The sequence below is a fragment of the Tyto alba genome, unplaced genomic scaffold (assembly GCF_018691265.1).
Source record: "Tyto alba isolate M040663 unplaced genomic scaffold, T.alba_DEE_v4.0 Super-Scaffold_38, whole genome shotgun sequence".
NCBI lineage: Eukaryota > Metazoa > Chordata > Aves > Strigiformes > Tytonidae > Tyto > Tyto alba.
Window position 1 is genome coordinate 3,296,392 of NW_024881313.1, and position 23,729 is coordinate 3,320,120.

The window sequence follows — 23,729 nt, forward strand, 5'->3', positions numbered from 1 at the left end:
GAAATTATCATCAGTGCTGTTTTTCTAACAAAAGAATCTGTATGCCTACATATATCCTTACTTAGTAAATGCTTTTTATTATAGGAGCTGAAATAGATTGTGAAGATAAGAATGGAAATACTCCTTTGCACATAGCAGCTAGATACGGTCATGAGCTATTAATCAACACTCTGATTACGAGTGGTGCTGACACTGCAAAGTAGGTAACTTTACTGACATGAATGCAAGCTGAAAGAATTTAGAAATATGTTTATTAGAATAACAAGACTAGCATAATTTTTAAAATACTATATTTAACTTGAGAGGGGGAATACTTTGTGTATTATCCTATACTGTACTTTTAAGTAGCTACTCAATACATTGCCTTTTGTACAAAAAGAAAGAGAAATAGGTTTTCTTCTAATCTATTTGAAGTAAGAGCTCTGAAAGTTTTAATAAGCTGTTGCACTGACTTAATGCATCCTGCTAGCTTGTAAGAAAGCATTTAATACGGGAAGTTTTCCCAAGGCTCACTGTTCTAATTACGTGGTTTGCTGAACCCACCATGCATGTGCACTTTGGCACACAATCATGTTTGTTTTATTTTAACTGTAATGAAACTGTAATACCTGATTATGGTGTATCTTAGGCGGGGTATACATGGGATGTTTCCTCTCCATTTGGCAGCATTAAGTGGATTTTCAGACTGCTGCAGAAAGCTCCTCTCATCAGGTAGGATACTCTTTAAAAATTCTTATGGCTGCTTTGTACTTTGTTTTTTATTCCACAGAACAGCTTTTAATTAAGGCTTAATTTAGTAATGCATAAAAATCTTTATAGTTTCCTAGTAGCCTGGGGCCAGTGCTTGTTATTTTTAATGGACAGTCCATAGATTAAGTGAATGCAAACTTTCACAGAAGTAATTAAAAAAAAAAAAATGATAAGGAGTCTGTAACTTTTTAAATGTTGTGTTTGTGTGATTAAGTTGGCCATAGAGGTGGGATGACTGGCTCAGCCATAATGCAACTTCAAGGGAAAAGACTAATGTTCTCCTAAATGGCTTCCTGGACCATTCTCCCTTTCCCTGCCATGATTAATACCGATCTGTCTGTTCCTATCTATTCCTGTACCGAGCACCTAATAGCTCTGAAGGCTGTGGACTGCTACATTAAGAAACCGTTGCACTGGTGATTCACTGCAATTTAAAAGCATCCCAAACTGCACTTGGCTTTCTTTGTTTGACTCCTCTTGAAACTGGGGAGAGTTGTAAGGTTGTTACTTCCCCTGTTGTCCCAAGAGTCTGCTCTGGTGTGAATTCTGAGCTCTTTGAACCATGGCAATTCTGAGAAAGTAGATTTGTCTGAAGGATTGTGGAAGCTTCAGGAACAGAAGAAGAAACCAAATGGTTCTACGTTAATCTGAAGGCACTTCCATGATTTTTGAAAAAAACAAAAGTGGGAGGCAGAGGGTTGGGAAAAGGGAAGACTAAGAAGTTGCTTCTCCAGCTTTATATTATCTGCTAGGGAAGCCTGGGAGAAGAACTAAAGTATTATAACTAAAACTACCATCGGTAAGGCTTTTTATTTCACTGTCCTGTCATGAACAAACTTGCAAGGATTCTCTCCAGAAAAGAACTGTCCTATAGTTGACTGTATTTAAATTGGATGTGTTCAAAATCAGGAATACTCTGGCTCTTTCTCCTTTCTGCACATGGTGCTGTGCTGGCTGTGCCCTTCCTGGAGATTCAGTATGGCAAAGGAATCCCTGCAGAAGACTTGCAAGTGGTTTCTGTGACTTTTACATGAGTTATAAGCAAACTTGGATGTACAACCAACCCGGAGCAAATAAGAACTTGAAGAGTGTGTTCAGCCTTCAGAATTAAAAGACTAGATACTGCTAACAGCTTATTAGATGTATTAATACATGCTCTTGGTGTAGGGAACAGGATCTGCAGACTGTGTGTCCTTTTGGTTTGGGGAGGAAGAGTCATTTATGTAAATTAAGAATCTCTGATTTTGAAATTCATTAATATTTCATGTGCAGACCTTAAAAAAAAAAAAAAAAATCAATCTGCCTTGTCCCAGAACTGAATGACATTTAAGTAGTTAGTGGTGTTAGACAAGCAACCTAGGGTAGGGATGTGGAAAGGTTTCAAAGACTACTTTTCACATCAGATCAATAAACTTATCTTGTTTGCTGTATATTACTGCCTATTTAGATAGGAAGAGAACATAGTGGCACATACAAAAATCTGTGTTTTGAGGGATATGGAGTAGCAAAAGTCTTGAACAGTAGTACTCTTGAATAACACATCCTGCATTGTTCACTATTTATCGTTGAACAATTCTTAAAAAAGAAAAGAAAAGAAAAAAAAAAAAACATTCCCAGGCAAAAGTACCAAAACTGGAAATTTAATTACTAAGTTTTTTTACACAAGCACAAGACTCTTAAGAGAATATAGCAGTTTTCTTAAACCAAAAATTGAGCTTTGAAACCTGATGTAAATAGTAATCTTCATGTCACAGTATATGGTTAGATATGGAATTGCACAGTTAAAGTTTGTGATCTCACATTTGAAGTTCCATAGTCACACGTTTTGGGTAGAGAAAACCACAGTGTTCTCTGAAGGGCTTCTCTGTAAGTAATTGCTATTTACAGCCTTCTCTCCAGCTTAACAACGTTCTTTCTGTGGGACTAAAGAGCTCAACTCAGTGATGAAATTTAGGTAGTTCCTGAATTTGGTAATGCTGACATCCACCTCTATATTAAAAAAAAAAAATATCTCTGCATAACCCTGACAAATCCTAGCATATTCTTAAATTTTCCTATAACCTTTGTGTATTTTACATTCAATACAAAATTACACAGAAATATTAGAAGGCAAATAGTATAGGAAAGAATATAGCCTCTTGCCTCAGTGCAGCTAATTGTCTTTACCCCTTTCAATTTTATTTGAACACCTGTTTTTCAAAATATTACAAATAGCCAGAATATGTTTCAAATTAAGTAAATTTTCAGTGCTTAAGTGCTTTTTTGCAAGTAGCTGTTAAGTCTGCTTAGCAAGGATCTCTCTTAAGGATAAAGGAGAGCAGTTTTGTGAAAGGTGGTGTTACATAATGATTTTACAAAAGGCTTGGTTTGCAGGTTTTGACATTGACACACCAGATGACTTTGGCAGGACTTGTCTTCATGCAGCTGCAGCTGGAGGGTATGTAAAAAAGCATTCATGCTTTCATATTTAGTGTTCTGTTTTCAATTGCTGATCATTTATGTTCTTCTTTTTATTATTTCCTCTCTGTGCTTTTCCTGTCCTCTCCCCTTGGAATTTATGTAAAGATGAAAATAATTTCAAGATGGACTCTATCTACAAACAAAAAAAATAAATTAAATATTCAGCTCAATAAGTAATTATTGGAGTACAGTGTCCAGGTATCATCAGCCTTACCTTAGGCTTATGCTTGGGGATGAACTGAGATTTATTTCAAATTCCCATGGATGATGATACAATTTTTAGGATTTACAACATTCAGAGATGGCATGCTCAGATAAGATCACTGTAGGACATGAGGTGGAGAACAGCAACTTTGGGAAATATGTTTTTACCAAATCCATGAATAAAAGAACTATCTAAATTAAAAGCCATAATTAAATTTCAGAGTTTAGGTGGATGAAGCAATCAGAACTACTTGCTCATCACTTGAGTTGTGATCCATATTGATTATTGTTATTGTATTGTAGGTTTTCTATAGCAGCTACTCAAAATTGCCTGGAAGAATTGGGTAATAAATTTCATGATACACTTTGTGGGACACAAGAACTCCATGATATTGATATTTTCATTTTTCTGTTTCAATGTTGTTTAAGTAACACCGTTAAGTAATCATTTTAAGTCAAAAGATACTTAATAGATGCATCCTTGTTGCAAATGATTAAGGTTAAAATGCTATCTTTTCATATAAAAGCACATAATTTGTGGCACATTCCCTCATTCATCTTCAGCTTAGGAAAGTTACTAAGAGTGTTTAAACAATAAGCAGTATTGTACATATATTATGATGATCATACTGTATTGAAAATGAATTACACTAAAAAGTAAAATATTTATGTTGCAACTTATATTTGGCCTTAAATATACAGTGAAAACTTGCCTCTGTGCTGGAATCCTGGTAGCAAAAAGCATGTGAAGTGCAGGTGTTATTGTTTTTCTGCTTTAAAGAATTGAAATTTCTATTGAATTTGGTTAATGTTTCTGTGCTTTATGCATGTCGTTTGACATAAATAAAATTTCTATATATGGACTTGAAGTAATTTATAGTCTTTCCTAATTTGGTCCTGCAACTATGAAATCTATTTTACATGCAAAAATATACTTATCAGAATTTTCATGTGATAGTTCACTTTCATCAGAAATAATGTTTGAAATGTATATGTGTAGCAGCTCTGATATTTGCAGAGACTAACTCTGAGGAAATAAAATTTGCAATCACAAGTGATATTGCATTAATTTAATAGGAATTTGGAGTGCCTAAATCTTCTGCTAAATACTGGTGCAGACTTCAATAAAAAGGACAGATTTGGGAGGTAAGACATTCTAGATTTGTGTATTGTAAAGGACTGTTGGAAGTATTACAGAAGTGGTATATTGCTGTGTGCGCAAGTCTGTGTCTTCCAGTTTCAATGTTTTTTTTTAAGATATGATGTTGCTAATAAACTTTGCTTCAGCATATGTTATCAAAAGTTACCAACATATTTTGTTTATTGTGTTTTGTTTAGTCTTGTTTTTAAAGACTGAGTTCTATATTCAGCTGTAATTTTTATTAACCGTTTTTGCTTATAATACGGATCTAATGAGTTTAGCTTGCTGTCATCCAAGGACATTTGGTGGTGATTCTGAAATAATGTAGAAGTCAAACCTATAGATCTGTTGCTATTTCTAAGGCTTTTAATTAAAAAATCCATTATTTTATTACCACTGCTTCACCTTTTTCCTTTCATTGTATCTATCCCTTTCTGTTTCCTTGTTTGTGCTCTGAACTCTTTTAGAATGACATACATTTATAGTATAGGATTATTTAAGTTTAGATGGCATGATGAGTACTTGTGTAAAATCTCATATTTATGATTTATAATATGATTTTCCAGGATGTGAATGGCAAGAGTAGGTCTTGAGGAGAATGTTATAGATCCAAAGTTGTATTTTGCTTTAAATTCTACTTCCATTCTTTCCTGAAAAAGGAACAACTGTCTGTCACAACTTTTGTCTTTTTGTCAGTTTGGTTTGGTTTTTGGTTTTACATACATGTTATATAGAGCAATTATTTCAGGAGAGGGGAAAAGATTAAAATCGTTAAAAATGGACAGAAATGGGGAAAAAGTAATTTTAGGGAGAGGAAGAGGTAGGACACTTTAAAGTGCCTGACTGTCTTCTCAAAATTGAGATATTTATAGTAGAAATCTCTTTTAAAAATAGAAAATGGAATTCTGAGTCATCTTGGTGCTTTTGAAATTTTATCTGAACTGCTTTATTTAGAGAATTGTTTATGTATTTGAAGATGGAATAAGTTTCCTCTGAAATTATATATCAGTACTAATATTTCACAGTTTTGTTACAAGAAGACAAGGTATATTTTTTAAAGTTTTCTTTAACAATACCTCTGCTATGTTACTATAGTTAAAAAATAAAGAAATAATGCTTATCTCTCTTAGGCAAAATCTGATCTGTTTGTCAAAAACATCTACTTGCTATTTGTTTTTACCTTGTTTAATTGCCATGCAGTTCTTAGATTTATCCATATTTTTCCTTGTTCTTGAAATGACGTAGCTAAAAATAATATTTTTAATGTAAACTTGATCAAGAAAATTCATATAAAGCTTTCCTTAATACAAAGTTTGTCCATATTTTGGCTGGCCAATAGATCCCTTAGATACTCTTCTGCATTATTAAATGGCCCCTAGAAAATAGCCCCATTTTTTATTATTGTAATGATGCATTCTTCACCACTAATACTTGTTAAAAAAATGTAAGGAGGATTTAAGTTTCATTTTATTTTGTTTTTTCTGTCTATATAATATTATTTTGCTGTTATTTACCATTGTACTTTTTATTTAAATGTGTACTAAAGAACTCCACTCCATTATGCTGCTGCCAATTGTAATTATCAGTGCCTGTTTGCCCTTGTGGGATCTGGAGCTAGTGTGAATGACCTCGATGAGAGGGGTTGTACACCTCTGCACTATGCAGCTGCATCAGACACAGATGGAAAGTAAGTGGCATGCTTTGTACTAAAGCCTTTCTCCTTAGAAACATCTGAGCTGTGAATTTAATGTATGTTCTGCCTTCAGTTTTGCCAAATGCATTTTCTATATTTTTAAAGATTAAACTTGACAGTGGATTGTTCATTGTATGTAAAATATTTTATGTAACAAATATTTCTGAGAAAAATGAGCAACAGTAAAATGTATTGTAAATTTTTGGTTATGTCACACAATGCAGATGTCCTAATTCAGGGATTCTTTGGGAATAGTTTTTAATCCCACCTGCTGTGTAGTGGTCGAGTAAATATCATTCGTAGGGGTTATTACGTCAGTTGTGAGCAGTAGAGTCACTCTAAAATCAAATCCTGATAAATGATGGTCTGTTTATGGGGGGTTCTTAATGTTGCCCAAAAATCTGTAGTTAGTCAGAAATAGGCTGTAAAACTAGTTTGTGAGTTACAGTAGGCATGTATCAGGGTAAAAATGAACTTGACATTTCAATATAAGATGCTTTATTCATTTGGTGTTTGATTAAACTATTCACGCTTGGCATTACAACTCCATCTCTTGTTAGCGTAGATTTTTGTGAAGTAGTTGTGCTTTTATTAATGAAATTCCTCCAGAAACTTTCATAAAGCCACAGATGTCCCTTGTGTGTGTTTATTTTGTAACTGATGGTTATATTTAACATAGTGTTTTGTGACTTAAATGCTTCCGTGCAAAGGTTATATAGATAGCACTAAATTGATGAAGTTACTTAAGCTCCAGACACTGTATATTGAGGAGACTCGAGAAGATACCACTTGCATGTGCACACGCTCACACCCACAGGTGGAAACGAGCTGTTGTGCAGCATTGCATTGCATTGCAGATGCATACAGTGACACCTTCTCTAGAAAAGAGGGCTGCTTAGTGCCATATCATCTTGTTTTAATACAGCACCTTTTAAAATGTGAGGTAGTAATAGGAACAAGGTGTCTTATAACTTACAGTTATAACATCTTACCTTCATGGTCATTTAACTAATATTTAAAGTACATGCCTTTTTTATGAAAGGACAAATTTCAGAATGAAATTTGCTCCTGCTTTTTAAATATACTTTCAATCGCTGATGGAGTTTGCTGAGATAATTTTACTTTAATTGTCCTCTTACAAGTTGAGCTAGGATTAATTTTAGCTTCATGGTTGCTCTGAAAACCTCCAAACTATAATGGTTTTTCAGATGACATCGTTTTGCCATCTGTCTTATAAAAGGCACGAGCAAGAATGATGATAGCAATACGGCAGAGTTTTGGGAGATAACTCAAAGAATTGTCGCTGTAACCCATGTGATACTGCCCTTCTGATTAACAGTTGGCTTTCTGGAAGACGGGCTGCAAAGCAGAATGGCCTGAGGAGAAGCTTTCTGTATTGATGCAGCAAGATGATTAGTAGCAGCTGGAAAGCCAGTACTGCTCAGCTCATATTCAACATAAGAATGAAGCTAAAATTTATTACTGAGTTGGAATACAAAGCCTGGGAAAAAAAATGTCAGGAAATGATCTGTATAGAAACTCCAGAGATACTTACATGCATTTTCACAGTCTTTGTTCAGACATCTTTAAAGACAGATTTTAGGGACAAGGATGTTTTTGTTGAAAATTATTTTCTTGTTTGTTCCTGTTTGGAAGTCTTTCATCTGTGTCTTTAGTAAACGCTTCTGATCAGGAGCAAACACCAGTAAGCCTCATTTTGAGAAGACTAGAGAGAGAAACATGATCACAGAATGAGATAAACTAAGCAACGTCCAAGGGGAGCAAAATACATGCTCATCCTATCTTAGAATTGTTTAATAGACAGTACACCAACAAATAAATGCGAAATAGATTTAACTTATCTGAGGTTTCAGAAAGTTTGATTGACCTCCTTTTAAAGAGGCCTGTTGAGGACAGTTAATTATGCAGAAGATGCAAAGATGATCTCTTTCCTGGATGAAAAGAAACAGCAAAAATAATTATCTGTTTTGCATTGGAAAGAATGGGTACTATATTTTTAGTTGACTTTGCTTCTGTTGGAGTATTTAGTGTATTGTGTTTTTTGTGAGCACACAAATACGGAAAGTACCCAAGTACAGAAATTTAGATAGGCAAGGCCAGTGATGTTTAATGAGTCATGAATGTTAATACGAAATAATTTAGTAAAATTAACAAAGAAAAACAATTGGACAAATAAAATGTAGGGACAGTAATTCTTACTCAAAGGAACAAACTGACTTTGTTTGGATTCTTGGAAATCTTGTCCTGTTTCAATTCAAATAAAAACATACAAGTATGGTTGCCATGAATGAAATCCAGGCATTGGTTTAATGGGCAAATAAAATTCAAATTAGTTGGTTAAAAACATAGATATGCTTTACTGGTAGCTTTTATTGATACATGGAACTTGTTGTAGTTACTTAGATCTTGTGTTACGTATGGTATTCTTTAAAACTGGAGAATTTTTACTTTTTTCACTGCCTATCCAAGCCCTTTGCTCCTTGATGTGGGCAAAAAATTATGAGAGTGCACCTCGACATCACTCCTGTTCTTCTCAACTTTGTAATGAGACAGAGTACTTTGTAATTAGACACTTCCTTGTTCATTGTTTTTCCTGTAGCTTTTTGCCGCTTTCATCTTCACTCACCTGGTTTTAAACTTTCAACCTTTGTCTGGAAAAGCGAATGTCAGGTCTTCACTTCAGCAAATTGATGTTGCACATGAGGCTGTTGGGCCCTTGACCCAGTACAGCTGTCTTATTCGTGTTGAAATGTGTTTCCACTTCATCACAGCTGGTACTGGATCTCATTCAGATGATGAACTTGCACTTTTCCAGCTGCTGACCCCGGGCCCTTCCTTGAAAGAACTTTGAGAGAGTTCTGGTGTTGCAGGGTCGTGCTGTCTTCCCTCAGGAGATGGCTGCTTTTGTAGGATTTCTGCCTGTATTTCTCCAAGGTTTGAATGTTCTCCAGGGTTTTGAATGACTGAGTTTCTACGCTTAATGGCATTGACCAGAGGTCATGTTATGATTCTTGTGTCTCTCAGATCTAAACCTGCCATATCCTACTGCAAGTTTTTCACATGACATAGCAGCGTAGCCATATCACATAACTACGAAGTTTCCTTTAACTTTCTACTGAACAATTTTTTGTGAGATAAATTTTTTGTGAGATAAAACCCTTATATTGTCAGTGTATCCAACTGGCCTGTTTGTTACTACTGATGATGGTAATCTGTGAGACCTTTGGATAAACTGTGCTTAGGAAGAAAGATTCCAAGCTGGATTTGATAAGATAATACATTTTTTTAGCTTCACGTGCATTTTATTTAACTGATAAAGAAGTATTTCGTAATCCCAGAGAGAAGAAGAGATAGTGGCCTGTTGTAGACTTCAGAAAGACTAGTGGCTTCACCAGCAAGTTCAGGGTCATGATGGTGACTTTGCAAAATGGAGCTGACATTATTGACAAAAAAAAAATATTAATAAGTAGGGTTATTGTTTGGAATAGTTTAGGGTGCGTGCATGGAGTCTCTTAAAAAGAGAAAAATAGGTAGAGGGAGCTGAATTTACTACCCTATTTTCCATCCTCCTGGCTGAGTAACTGAGATTGAAATCGTGCTGGTCATATTCTGCCTTATAAGTCTGTATAATTAAAGGAATGGCAGGATATAAGTATGCCAACAACTAAGTGTGTTCTCTGTCTAAATAAATCAGCAAGTTAGTGTCTGGTAGTAGAAGTGTATGTGTATGTGACTCTTGGATACATACCACGAAGAACTCAGCTATTGGTTCTCCTGTGTTAAGTACAGAAGAACGTACTGCCACAGAAAAGTATACAAAAATACTAATCATTTGTATTAACAAAGGTAACCACGGTTGCATTAACTAGGAGGAACATAGCCATGAAATACTAGTTTTAACCAAGTCAGATAATTCAGAGGATGCAGGATGTCTGCAGAGAAAGATTCCTCCAAATTTTGGAAGCTTTGTGATTGACGTTAACCCTCGGTGTAATGAGATAGGTGTTGTCTAGTCCTAGCTCCTATTGTACATTAAATCAGTGTTCCTCTGTGCTGTATTCTATTTCCCAATTGAATTGAAACAATTCATCACTTAGTATAAAGGTCAAGTACAACACTTAGATATACGGTTGCATATGTCACTTCAAATAGGTGCCTGGAATACTTGCTAAGAAACGATGCCAACCCGGGGATCCGAGACAAACAAGGATACAATGCAGTTCATTATTCAGCTGCTTACGGTCATCGCTTGTGTCTTGAATTGGTAAGAAAATGTATCCTAGATGAATGCTTTAAGAGCTGCTCTTACAGAGCAGGGTGCAGAGGCCAGGAGATTCCCCCACCATAGTTCTTCAGCAGTAAAGCCAGGCCAATAGTGGCTGTCAGTCCCTGTGAGGATAAATATTTAAGCACTTAGTACTCTTAAAATGAGGCAAGGTGGGGGGTTAAGATGCTAGATACTGGCTCAGAAAAATAATATGTTCTGAGATTAAGAGGTAACTGGTTGAGGATGTGGGATATTAGTTTTGTTTTGTTTCTTAACTTAAAATACACTGCTAAATTTTTTCCTGGTGGCTGAAATAAAATAACCACAGGTTATTGCACTGAGAAGTGTGTTAAGAAATTTCACAAATGTCATCTGAAGGAGCAAATTAAAAAGTAGTGAAAACCTGTAAAGTAAGGGTGCCTTTAAAAATAGTTCACGTAGTTACGACCAATGGCCACATAATAGAATTTTAGATAATAAAGACTCAGTTTTTTATTAATTCATTTGCAAGTATGTGTATGTTATTTGATATGCTAATTTTCATCTTCTCTTGTTATACAACCTAGTATTTTTATACAAATTGTACTTTTATATTCAAATATATTCAAACATGAATTCTGAATGTTTTTAATTGCAGATTGCAAGCGAAACGCCTCTAGATGTTGTAAGTGCATTATTTCTCACTGTTAAAGTACTACTGTAAAGCAAAAGGGAACATATAGTTTTAAAAACACTGCTTATTTTTAGACTTATTCAACCATTTCTTCAATGCATAGGTATATTATTTGATTTCAATTACAATTCAGATTTAATTGCAATTCAGAATTTTAAAATAGAAAATTATGTTTTAAGCCTTTTGTCTATTATTACTTAAAGATTTGTACGACCTTATTATACAAGTGTGATAATGAAATATTAGCAATCTGAATGTATTTGGTGGTCTTCAAACACTTTGAACGGTTTAATTCCACTAGTGTACTAAATTAAATACGGTCTTGAAAAAGACCCAGAATGAAAACTTTAGAACACATCTTAAAGTAACTAATAGAAATGTAAATACATAGAAATTTTAATCATATTTTATAATGCTTGTGCCCTTTTTGGGTCCATTTCTTCTCTCTGGGAAATGTTTTTTCTGTTCTGAGAAACTGATCCTGCCTTCTGGCTTTTTGTATTGTAGTGTTGCTGACTTTTCTACCTAATCTAAATGCTTGGTGGTGGTTTGGTTTGGTTTGTTTTTTTTCCCTACTACAGCAGTTCTCACCTGTCCTTGTCTTCTCTTTGTATGCATTTAACCTGTATTATTTGATATGGCTGCTTCAGGAAAAATAATAATTTTAGATTGGTTTCTGATTTAATTATTGCATTGTTATTCAAAATTAAACAACTGTGCTTGGGAAATTAATATGGGGAGGGGTTGCAATCATTGCAATTCAGACTCTTTAAAAGGTTGAAGGAGGTATAGAATGCCTGAGGAAACTGTAATCCTGTATTATTTTTCTTGTTTTTCTTTCTTTTATTTTTCAATCTGTATAACTGAAACTGTAGTAATTATTGCTGAATGTTTTTAACAGTGAGGGGTTTTGCACTCACTCTGACTTTCTGTCTTTGCTAAGCTAATGGAAACATCAGGTGCTGACATGCTGAATGATTCAGACAACAGAGCACCTATAAGTCCCCTGCATTTAGCTGTAAGTATTTCATTCTTTGGTGATGATAGATCATCTGGTTGCAAACAGGTGTTGACATAGGTTTATTCATTCTGGATTTTTTTTAAAATAGGTCACTGACAATAAATGAAACACAAAAATACATACTAGTATTCCTGAGTGAGCTACACAGCGCAGTTTGTGCATTTCACTTGAAACTTGCTTCAGGAAACAGCTTTCATTTGGAATCTTTGAATTAAGATTTATAATTTATACTAATGAAACTTACGGAAGACTTGTTCTATAAGTAACAATGACTGTGTTTTATCGTCATCATTGGTTTACCCTCACCATTGTTTAGTATGAGAAATGCTTGTCCTTAATAGTTTAAGACAGATTTGCGCATAGTAGTGTAGAGAGGACCTGATGAAACTGTCTATGCAAATATACTCAAAATACAAAGTAACCAGCTCAATATGTAGCTTTCATCTTTTCAGTGGACTTTGAGCAATTGGGAAAAAAAAAAAAAAAAAAAAAAAAAAAGTACTTTCTGAAAATAGCCTAAGTCTCATGCAGTACATCTATACATATGTCCAAAGTAAAAAGTAATCTTTAATACTTGTAAAGGAAAACAGTTAGAAGAGACTACTCCTGGAAATCAGTTTTGTCTGCGGGCAGAGGTTGTGTCTCCATGAGTATACATTTAAAGTTTATTATGGAAATTATAAACCCATAGTTGTAGATGTTTGTTTTCAGTACTGACTGACACTTTGTCGTCACACATACCTACAGAGTATTCTCTACGCTATTTTTTTATCCTTATATATCCATTCTGATGGATATACTGGATTAACTGATTCATCCCCTAAGTCACTTTTATGTTAACTGTAGCTATTTGTACTGTATTCTTTTTACCTACAATCTTACTGGCTTTTTCTTATTAAAATATTTTATTAAAAACCTAAAATGAGTTAGTTAAGTTTGCATATGTTCCTCACTTGAAATAATCTGAGAGTGATGTAACTGTAACATACTGGAATGAAACATGCAGTATTCAGAATACTGCAGCTATACAAATTGGAGACAGACCATTTTCTGGAAGTTTCAGTTGCTGACTGAAAGGATAAAATGGAAAAAAACCCACCAACCTTCTTGCTGAAATTGTGGGGTTTTTTAAAATTAGTGCTAACTATTCTAACTACTTACATGCTGCATCAGTAGCTCTTTCACTTGTTGACACAAAAATACTATCTTCACAGTTTCATTTACATAATCCCGGTAAGAAAGGGAAAAATGTGAAGAGTAGGAAAACTGAAGAATTTTCTTATTTTTGTAGGCCTATCACGGCCACCATCAAGCTCTGGAAGTGCTGGTACAGTCGCTGCTGGACCTTGATGTGAGGAATAATAATGGAAGGACACCACTGGATCTTGCTGCCTTTAAGGGACACGTGGAATGTGTAGATGTGCTCATTAATCAGGGAGCATCAATCTTGGTGAAAGATTACGTTGTAAAGAGGACCCCAATACATGCTGCAGGTATGTGCTAGCCACTAACCGCTACGATTTTGCCTTTTGAAGTGGATCATCTTTGTGTTTAGAAGTCTCCATCATTAATGTTCTAAGAATTGATGTTTAGGAATAGGCGATGACTTTTAAGGTATCTGCTACACTAAGAAAGATGTAACACAGCAGTTGTGGGTGGAAACTGGTATTAACCCAGTAATCCCTTCCAGCTCGAGGAGTGCTGTGCACCCTGGTAGGGTGCCTTGTCCTTGTCCACTCAGCTAGCTAGTCTGGAGCTGTGCTGGCAGGCGTTGGTGACATGTTCCTCTTTCTCTCCTCGTCTTTCACCCAGCCCAAACTTCGGGCCCAAATTTAGATACATGAATGGTGTTGCCTGTCTTGGCAGAAAATACTTCGGAAAATGACTGGAGTCTTGGAGAATTTTGTCAGTTTGAGAAGAGACATGAAAACTCTACTTTGGTTTTTGTCCAAGGATTTAAATGACTCCTGAGTGTTTTCAGAATAAGAGCAATCCTTTGCAATATTTTCTCGCCGTGTTTCCTAGAAAACGTTCTATAAACCTGCCTTTCCCAAAGTCTAGTATTCATACTATATTCTTACTTTTTTCCCTCTCTTTGAAAATAGACTTACTTAAATTGACATTTATAGTTATGGTGTTACAGAAATGTTGCAGTAAAAAGAGCATTATGTACAAAACATCATCCTTCTAACCGCTTAATTTGTTGTCCATGAGCACAAGCTGTATTATTGCATTTGATTTAGCTTCCCCTAACTTCTGTTAGCATTTCTGCCAGCTAGAGAGGCATGAATTGACGCTGTTCTTATGTGGATTGAATACAGCAGCTGTGTCAGAAATAATTTCCCCTTCAAGAAGCAATCATTTCTCTTCCATGAGTTGCATTTAAATGTGATTTCTCATTTTGTTTTGTTTCTTTACATTCTTCTTTTATTTTTTTTAACTGCTTGTTTAATTACTTCTATACATTACATTTCCTTCCCCTCTTTCTAAATGTGATTTCAGTTATTATTTTGTAACTGTGCACAAGTTACACTTGGTGACAAAATGTGTGTATGATTGGCTAGGTATGTGTTTACCTGTGCCTTAAGATAAGCAAAAGTTATGCTAATTACTATATTTAATTATTTCTTCTTGTGGATGTTGTAAAAGCATATATTCTAATTATGGTTAATGTGTGCAACCTCATTTACATGCCAAAGACAAATAGCAGTTGGCAATTGACAGTTGGAATCAATTACTTTTAGTACTAATACAGCTGAGAATACCTGATTTCTAAAATAATATTATAGTGTTCATATTTTTTGTTTTTAATTTAACTTATAATACAACAGTAAAGCTGTAGCCATCTAACGGGCTTGAGTCTGAGTAGGTTACTGTTCTGTTTGAGCTGTACACTCAAAGGAAATTAATGACAAACTTCTATTTTTATGATGTTCTACAGCTACGAATGGTCACTCAGAATGTTTGCGGCTATTGATAGGAAATGCAGAACCACAGAATGCTGTGGACATTCAAGATGGAAACGGACAGTGAGTTTAAATGATACACATTCTGTTCTTTACATGTTTCATAAAAGGAAAAACTAAATAGTTTGGTGATTTTTAATTCATTACTTTAAAGGGAGGTGGTGTTTGAACTAGGACAAAGGAAACTGTGTATTTTGCAATAAACACAATGTTGACAGTGAAAAATCTTGTTCAGTTGGGAGGAAACTAAAATGTGTCTTATTACTCAGATGCTGAAAAAACAATTCTAGTAACTTCATTAGGTCTTCTGAATTAGGGATATTAATTTATTTTCTTGAATCTAAAAAGCAAATATGAGCGGCATTCTTGGAGTAAAGGTAGTGCTAGCGGAGATAATGGATGTACGTATTAACAGCATTGTCCAGAAGGATACTGGTTGTTGTATCTCAGCTGAGTGCTAGCCTGTGAACTTCCACGTAGATTACACTTGATTTCACTCTCTGCTTAGGACTCCTCTGATGTTGTCAGTCCTCAATGGCCACACCGACTGCGTTTATTCACTCCTTAACAAAGGAGCGAATGTAGATGCCAAAGATAAGTGGGGAAGGACAGCATTACATAGAGGGGTAAGAGAATATTCCTTTTCTGTCCTTTCCAGTATTACACATATTACTTTTGAATACGGACTTAATAGGTACTGTTACTGAATTTCTCATTATTCTCACCTTGCCGTTCTTATTTTTTAATTTTCTTTTTAGTTGCTTTCAAAAGACTAGCTTTTGCCCTCAGAATTCTTCTGGACTTCTAGAGTCTCTTAATCTTGCTGTGAAGTGTTGACTGGAGAGGTACCAGAGCACAGTGTTAATGGGAGGAAGAGAAGCGTGATGTATGCCACATGGCAATTTTTTTTTTTAGAGTCTCTGCCGAGAAGACAATTGCATGAGCGCTAGAGATGAGCAGTTCATTCAGTGTTATTCCAAGAAATTATTCTGTCATCAATATATAATACATTGCTCTTTTTCCAACAAAATGATCGTTTCTAGGAATAAAAATAACAACTCTGCTTACTTTGTTATTACTTAAAAATGTAAGAAATTGCCTGCAGTTTGCTTGCCTTAGTTACGCACCTTGGCTTATATAAATGGATATTTATAAACTTGCTATTTCCTGTCTCTCTCACAGGCAGTTACCGGGCATGAGGAATGTGTGGAAGCATTGCTTCAACATGGTGCTAAGTCCTTATTACGAGACTGTAGGGGCCGAACCCCTATACACTTGTCAGCTGCCTGTGGACATATAGGTGTTCTAGGAGCTCTCCTGCAGTCAGCTACATCTGTGGATGCAGTACCTGCAATAGCAGACAATCACGGCTATACATCACTGCACTGGGCCTGTTATAATGGTAAAATACATTAAAGTTAAAATACAGGCCTAAATGCATTTGTTGGTATTGAGATAGATGTTATTACTGCTTATAAAAGCAACATCTAAAGTCCGTCCCCTTTCAGTCTGTATCAGTCAGTGTGACAATATGATGGACGTGATATCTTGAGAGAGAATACATTAACATCTAATACATAATATAAGGTGCTTATTTTTGTACGACATTTTTCTGTAAACCGTCTTCTTAGGTTTATGGCTTAAGGAGTCTTTCAAGAAGTTGAAATTCAGTGTAGTACCCATGAAGAGAAGTGTGCCACACGTCCCCAAAAAATAACCTTCACAGGGAGTCCTGGGGGGAATGGTTTCAGGTTAAATCTTTTTCAGATCAACCCTGATAGGCATAAGAAGCTGACGTGTGTAAAAGTAATTCAATAAGAATTTGGTTTTTTCTTCACTGATACTTTCCTTGGATTTGGGGGTGAGGGAGACCTTAAAAGGTAGGAAATTAATCCAGCTCCTTTGCAAAAGATTTGATTCTGTGTGTTCATTTCTGACATAGTAGAGGTTCTCATTTATTTCACCTCTGAGTCACACAATAGAGAAAGATCAAGATGTAGGGGTATAGAGCTTCATTTTACCAATTATTTTTAAGTGAATAACGAGCTAGGCTGTCTTCACAGCTGAAGCAACTGGGTAATACACTGATTATTTGAAATGAACTAGAATAACATATCTCTATCACATTCATAAAATTAAACTCTTAGTCCGTTTTCAGAGTGACCGCAGTGTCTGAATAAAACAGAACTGAAATATGCTTGATTTATAGATTGATTTCTAAAATGAAAATCGGACATGACTTGTGAAAATGCGTATCTTCAGACACCGCTGAAAGTTGGACTGAAGTTCTCTGCATACATGCATTGAAGATCAAACAGATCTCAGTTGTTAGTTACCTGCACGGCAGCAGGCTACAGAAATTTGAAAATCACAGTATGATAGGTTGAACGTGCCTTTTTAAGCTTTTGTTATGATTATCAGCTTGGTTTAGCAGCTTAGCAAGACAGTGGAACAAAAATAACCCTCAAATGGTGGGGATGTTTTCATGTGGACTGTGTGGTGAACACACAGAAGAGTTTGAAACATGGAGGTGCAAAGAACTAAATTAAGCATTCTGGATGTTCTTCAGACAGCATGAGATCCCATCTAGGTTTACAGTGGTAGATGTCAGTTTGATTTTCAGGATTCTAAAATAATGGCTTAGTTCCTAAACATAGCCCCATCAAATATATCCAATGTGTCTTTGAAACTTTCAAATAAAATATTGCTTGATCTAATTTAGATACATATTTTTTGTTGTCATCCATAAATAGACCTATTGCCTTTTTTTAATGCCTAACTCTTACATTTGCTTTAGGCCATGACAGTTGTGTAGAGCTCCTCCTGGAACAGGAAGTTTTCCAGAAAATGGAGGGAAATTCTTTCAGTCCGTTGCATTGTGCTGTGTAAGGAAGTGCAAAATTATTCTTCGTAGATTTTATTGCTTTATTTAACACAACATTTATCATTCTGTAAATAACAGCCTGTTTAATTCATTATAGGATAAATGACAACGAAGGTGCTGCAGAAATGTTAATTGATACACTAGGTGCTGGTATTGTAAATTCAACAGATTCAAAAGGAAGGTAAGAGTGTAAATGCAAATGCATTTTTTGTATCTGCTACTTACGTTAATTCCCCCTTCTCCCTGTTTTTGTTCTTTGATTTTTTTTTTTATTATTATTATTCTGTGCTAGAAATCTTATATTTAAAAATCCTGTTCTGATTCAATAAGCTTGAATTGCCTTTTTATTACATTGGCAAGTTTGAGCATGTTTTAAATTGTATCACTTTATGAGTATTTTATGCATGTTTTATTTTTTCTGAATGAAACTGTATGTCTCTCATAAACTACATAGAGGGAATTCTTTGAAACTTGAAGGTGACTTTCTGAAGGCAGTGGTCACAACTCCAGGAATACTGATTTTAAAGGATCGGTGGGAGGGGCTGCCCAGTCTTGTGTATCTGCAGGGTGGCGGTCAGGATGCCCCTCTGAATAAAGTAGAAAGCATGGCTGAACATGGCCATATTGTCTTTTGATCCGTTGTAGAACTCCTCTTCATGCAGCAGCTTTTACAGATCATGTTGAGTGTCTACAGCTTCTGCTCAGTCACAATGCTCAAGTAAATGCTGTAGATTCTTCTGGGAAGACACCTTTAATGATGGCTGCAGAAAATGGACAGACAAATACAGTTGGTAAAGAGAAAGCTTTATATATTTTTGCTCTTAGACTTGTTAATCTTACTATGGATAAAGTTGCCTCGTAGTTAACGTTCTTGTGGATATATTTTGTCAAAATTATGTTTTCATTTTGCACAAATGTAAGCCATTAAGACTTTAAGGAATATGCTTTTAGTTAATACCGATCTTTATTTCCCCAGAGGTGCTGGTTAGCAGTGCTAAAGCTGATCTGACTTTGCAAGACAGTTCTAAGAACACAGCACTCCATTTGGCCTGCAGCAAGGTGTGTGCACAGTGGGACTTACCAGTGCTGAGCTTTGTATTATCAAGCACTGTTTGTAAATACCAACTTGTTACTTTGAAAAGGCATTCAAAGCAATTTTTGAAGAATATTTGTTATATGACAGATGTTTGTTCTGTATTAAGGGTCATGAAACTAGTGCCTTGTTAATACTGGAGAAGATTACGGATAGAAACCTCATCAATGCCACCAATGCAGCCTTGCAAACGTATGTATCGGCAGTGAGTGTGTTTTACAGATGAGTTTTTGGTGTGTATCTTGCTCACGAAGAGAAACATTTTTCAGAATTTTTTCCAAATTCATTGGATTTTAATTCGTAATAGGTACCAAGAGTTGAACCGACTTGAAGTGGAACAGTGCTTTGCTCATACTTAAATTTCTAGTTTTAGCTGGGTGAAAGGGATGATAAATCTTACAGTATGCTGATTCAGAGAATCCTGTGTGAAATTACTGCGAGCCATTGAGATTATGTGTAAACCAGTATTTTTCTGTTTTGTAAATCATCTAATTTTTCAGTTAAAATTCACTTCAGTTAACTCATTCGAGGTAAACCAAGACTACCTCTTCGAAGCTAGCTAATAAGAAAAACCTAGCTGAAGTATGCTTTTATTCTTGGACATGCTTTCTGTTAGCAAAAGGCACCTATTTCTACTAGAAGACTACTTTCTATTAAATATTTTGGAGAATACAGTATTCTTTCTGCTTGACAGATCTTCAGAAAGCATTATTAAGCCTATTTTGTTCACGCAATCAGAAGGAAAACTTAAAAATGTAGTGGTATGTCATACTGGGGAATATATAGCAAGATGTACTATTAAAATTACTCTTATGCTTTTTTTTTTTCCTTTTAAATACTGTATTTGTGTTATAGCAATATTTGACACCTGATACGTAGCTGAGTTATGCACATGAATTGTTAGACTGCTTTAATAATGGTATGACAGACCACTGAGGAAAAAAAACCCACCAGAACATGTTAGCAACTTGTGTATTTCTCTGGCCTAACGTTCCTTCTGGAATCGGTCATGTTCAAACCGCTGCAGTTCTTCCAGCTATTCCCAGAGATCTGCTTGAACTAAGGAGTTGAGATAGGCAGGCTTCTTCCTCCGCTTTTGCTGCTCACCATGGTGCACCTCAGGCAGCACGAAATCACCAGAAAGCAGGAAGGAATTGATTGCCTCCTTTCTGGTGTGAAGCGGGGATGTCTTGAAAGAAAAGCAAAAGTGAGATGGGAACAGAAGGGGGAAAGTATGCTACCACAGGCTCATGTAATTCCACCCACATGCCTTGGCTCATACAGTCTGATCAAGAGATGTCAGGGGGAAAAATAGGTACATATTCACGCCTCCATGAAATGTTTACATAAATTGCAAGATTTTAACAGTTGTTTAAAATATTACTGGTTTGGCAAATGTTTTTTAATAACTAAACTGACTTTCTAAACAGCCTAAACAATGTCTTAGTTTTTGACAAGATAAGCAGTAAAATTATTGATCTCTATATTAAAATTATTTTAATTACAGTACATTTTTCAACATCTGTGGTGTGCAGTCGTTCTTGAATTCAAATACATTAATATAAGCACCATAGATACAGCTGCTTCTATTTGTATCGTTTGCATTTCTGGTCTCTAGGACACTTGTTTCCAAATCAAAATATAGTTCACAGTTCATTCAAACAATTTTAAGAATCTCAAAATGAATGAAGAGCAATGTCAATCAGAAGGAAAATAAGCTGATTATTCTGTTTCCTGCTGAGCAGTGGTGGGGTTTTATTTAAGCCAGTAGGAACCAATTTTGAGAAACTGTTGTATTTGAAAAAGCTACAATTAGGATATTTGAGGTAAAGCTACACTTCCCTTGATAGATCAAGTCACTGCAAAACAGAGTTATGGTTAATGGTTTGAGGTTTTGAAAAGTAATCTGCTTTTCTTGCTTCATGCATTATACTGTAAAATATTTGTTATCTCTAGTCACAGTGGAGTATAGTAGTTTCTAAAAGGCAGATTGATGAAATGCTTCTGAATCTCTTACAAGCATTTACATGCAATAAAATACGACTACCTTTCTGCTGTTAGTATTCTAGTGATTATTGCCAGTGATAAGCAGTAACTCCCAGATATGACGATACCTGTTACAGTGGTTCAGTGAAGGATTTATCATCAGTAGCGCACTAGATGTTTCTAACTTTTTAACATGATAAAGTTCATAAGCCAGCAGGTCTTTTCTAGTAGCTACTTCGTCACCATGTGGTGCCAGAAAAAGAAGAAAGTGCACATTTGTTTCGGTATAGTTTCTTTGCAATAAGAAAAGAGATCTGATGGTGTTCCCATCTTAGTTATTATATCTACAATATTTATATACTATGTAAATAACATACAGGTATAAATACTTGAATCATTTAAATAGATGCAAGCTACCTATCTTACTTATTACCTTGTTCTGAGGTTTACATATGAGTTTGCTTGTCTTCACAGACCTCTGCATGTTGCTGCTCGGAATGGACTAACGGTTGTAGTTCAAGAGCTTTTAGGGAAGGGAGCAAGTGTACTTGCTGTAGATGAAAATGGTAAGAAAAAAATTTAACATTGTTTCCCCGTAAGGAGCTGTGGTTTTAAACTCAGCTTACTGAAAACAATAACCCTTTGAAAATTTCATACGAGCCTTGCAGTAGGTTCTCCACAGGAAAAAAAAAATGTGTTGGTGATGGGTCATTTTGGCAAAGCAGCAGAAGTGCAAGGAGAATGAAAACTTTCAGAACAAAGCGGGTGACAGCATAGAAATGTTTGGTTTGCACTTGTAGTTTTATAGTGTGTATTGATAGGGTACACACTAGCTTTGGCATACTGAAAACAGTCAGGAAAACACGCTCAAAGAAAAGTATAACCGGCAGCTGTGAAGAAGCTGGATTGAATTGCCTTTCATTTTTTCACGGTAGGTATATTGGTGTTAACCTTTAAAAGCAAGGATGAATTACAAATTTCAGTTACTGGTCTCAAGCTTCTGGCTCTTTAGAGTTTTTTTGCACATAGAAGTAAGAAAAAGTAACTGCTTTATCACAGAGAATAAATCCTATACCTCATAAGAGCAAAAGAAAATTAGGTCTACTGACTTCTTATTTGCATGTTTTCATGTAAGACTTCAGTGGTCCTCCGAAGCTGTGCTTTTAGCAGCATTAAGGGCTTACCCCAGTGTATCTTAAATGAAAGCAGTAGCAGGGGGGGATGGGGTTTTTTGCCTTCTTTTTTTTTTTTTTTTTTTTTTTTTTTTTGGTTGTTGTTGTTTTTTTCTTCCAGAAGGGATGTGACTAATTAATAGTTCTAATTATATTTCCAGTTTGGAAAGTTTTACTTCTCTTAATGCTTACTGTGACTTTCTCTGTGTGTTTCTCAAATTACACTGCTTAAAGTGACATGGGTGATTTAAAAATCATTCCTTGCCTAAAATAGGGGACAGAGGTAACTGCTAAATGAAACGCCCTGAAATGAAAAGACTGGAGAAGGTATCTCTTTGATTTCTGTTTCTCATCGTGCCAACTGGAGATCTGTATTTTTGTGGGCTTTTCATGTGCAGCCAGCCAGTCCCTTGTTAGGGTGGATTTTTGACCTAACAGAGGAAAACATTGCTGGTATAAAGGTTGCAGTTCTCTGGCAGCCTGAGGAGCTAACTGCAACATGTTAAAATATTTTTTTTTAATTCTGCGGGTATTTTAAAGTAACTCTGTGTGCTACCTAATCTTGTTCCCCACTGTGGTTCTTTTCTTTCTAATAGCAGTTGCTTTGTTTATAAAATTTTAAGCAGCCTTGAGAATACTCGTAATTAATTCTTTTTCTGTTGGATGAAAGTGTCAGCTTGAAATACAGTATGTGCAAAGTGATGAATACTTTGGGTTCTGAGAGAGCAAGGAAAACTTTCATGGGATTTATCCACCTATTTCACTTGTCACTGTAAATTTTTCCTTAGTACTTAGAAGTATGAGTATGTCAGCAGGCTTGATAAACCTGTTACAAAAGCCTTCTTGATTTCCATAGTGGAGCTTTTTATATTAAATGCAAAAGCTGGCAGTAGTGGTAACCTGGTTCTGCTTTAGGTCTTCTTCTCTGATTTCAGCATCTACTGCTAGAGTACAAGTGTTTCTAAAGAAAAAAAAAATTACATTTATTTATTTCTAATCAAGTAAAAATATAGTAGAAACTTGATTTTTTTTTTTTTAATTAGGATTAAAAAGAGTACAATTCATGCATTTTGGGGGGTGAAAGCTATGTGTTTAGCAAAGCACACTGAAGAAATAGGCACTGGAATATTTTGCTTCACAACACTGACATTCTCTTATTTTAGTGTAGCTCAGATAAGTGCAGTGATTTGCCACACAAGCTTGGCATTTCAGAGTAGATGAAACTGAAGGTAAAGTTTGAGTTAGCATTTTACATGGAAGCTTGGCTTGCTTTATGGAACATGTAACCAGCAGAATCTCAGCTGGTGTGGCGTGGAGATTCCCTTTTTGTCTTTGAAGTTGTCCTTTTCTATAAAGACTGCATTACAAGCAGTCTCTATTTGTATCTACATCTGTATA

The 23,729-nt window shown here is 35.4% G+C and overlaps 1 protein-coding gene across 6 annotated transcripts in view; it reads left to right on the forward strand.

The window, feature by feature from the left end:
- The window catches only part of ANKRD28 (ankyrin repeat domain 28), a 129,050-nt gene that overhangs the window by 95,467 nt on the left and 9,854 nt on the right, over nucleotides 1-23,729 (forward strand). For 5 of the 6 annotated variants that reach the window (XR_006166191.1, XR_006166192.1, XM_042801697.1 and 2 more), the window contains exons 10-27: nucleotides 85-199; nucleotides 629-711; nucleotides 3,124-3,187; nucleotides 4,492-4,560; nucleotides 6,102-6,242; nucleotides 10,422-10,533; nucleotides 11,174-11,200; nucleotides 12,153-12,227; nucleotides 13,522-13,723; nucleotides 15,172-15,259; nucleotides 15,705-15,822; nucleotides 16,379-16,598; nucleotides 17,994-18,081; nucleotides 18,178-18,261; nucleotides 18,726-18,871; nucleotides 19,057-19,139; nucleotides 19,283-19,365; nucleotides 21,634-21,725. Coding sequence is in view for 4 of the 6 variants with exons in the window: in XM_042801697.1 (XP_042657631.1) it covers nucleotides 85-199; nucleotides 629-711; nucleotides 3,124-3,187; nucleotides 4,492-4,560; nucleotides 6,102-6,242; nucleotides 10,422-10,533; nucleotides 11,174-11,200; nucleotides 12,153-12,227; nucleotides 13,522-13,723; nucleotides 15,172-15,259; nucleotides 15,705-15,822; nucleotides 16,379-16,598; nucleotides 17,994-18,081; nucleotides 18,178-18,261; nucleotides 18,726-18,871; nucleotides 19,057-19,139; nucleotides 19,283-19,365; nucleotides 21,634-21,725 (1,890 nt within the window). In the remaining 2 variants the exon portion in view is untranslated. The remainder of the gene's footprint in view (nucleotides 1-84; nucleotides 200-628; nucleotides 712-3,123; nucleotides 3,188-4,491; nucleotides 4,561-6,101; nucleotides 6,243-10,421; nucleotides 10,534-11,173; nucleotides 11,201-12,152; nucleotides 12,228-13,521; nucleotides 13,724-15,171; nucleotides 15,260-15,704; nucleotides 15,823-16,378; nucleotides 16,599-17,993; nucleotides 18,082-18,177; nucleotides 18,262-18,725; nucleotides 18,872-19,056; nucleotides 19,140-19,282; nucleotides 19,366-21,633; nucleotides 21,726-23,729) is intronic. The other variant, XM_042801698.1, reaches the window with a different exon arrangement.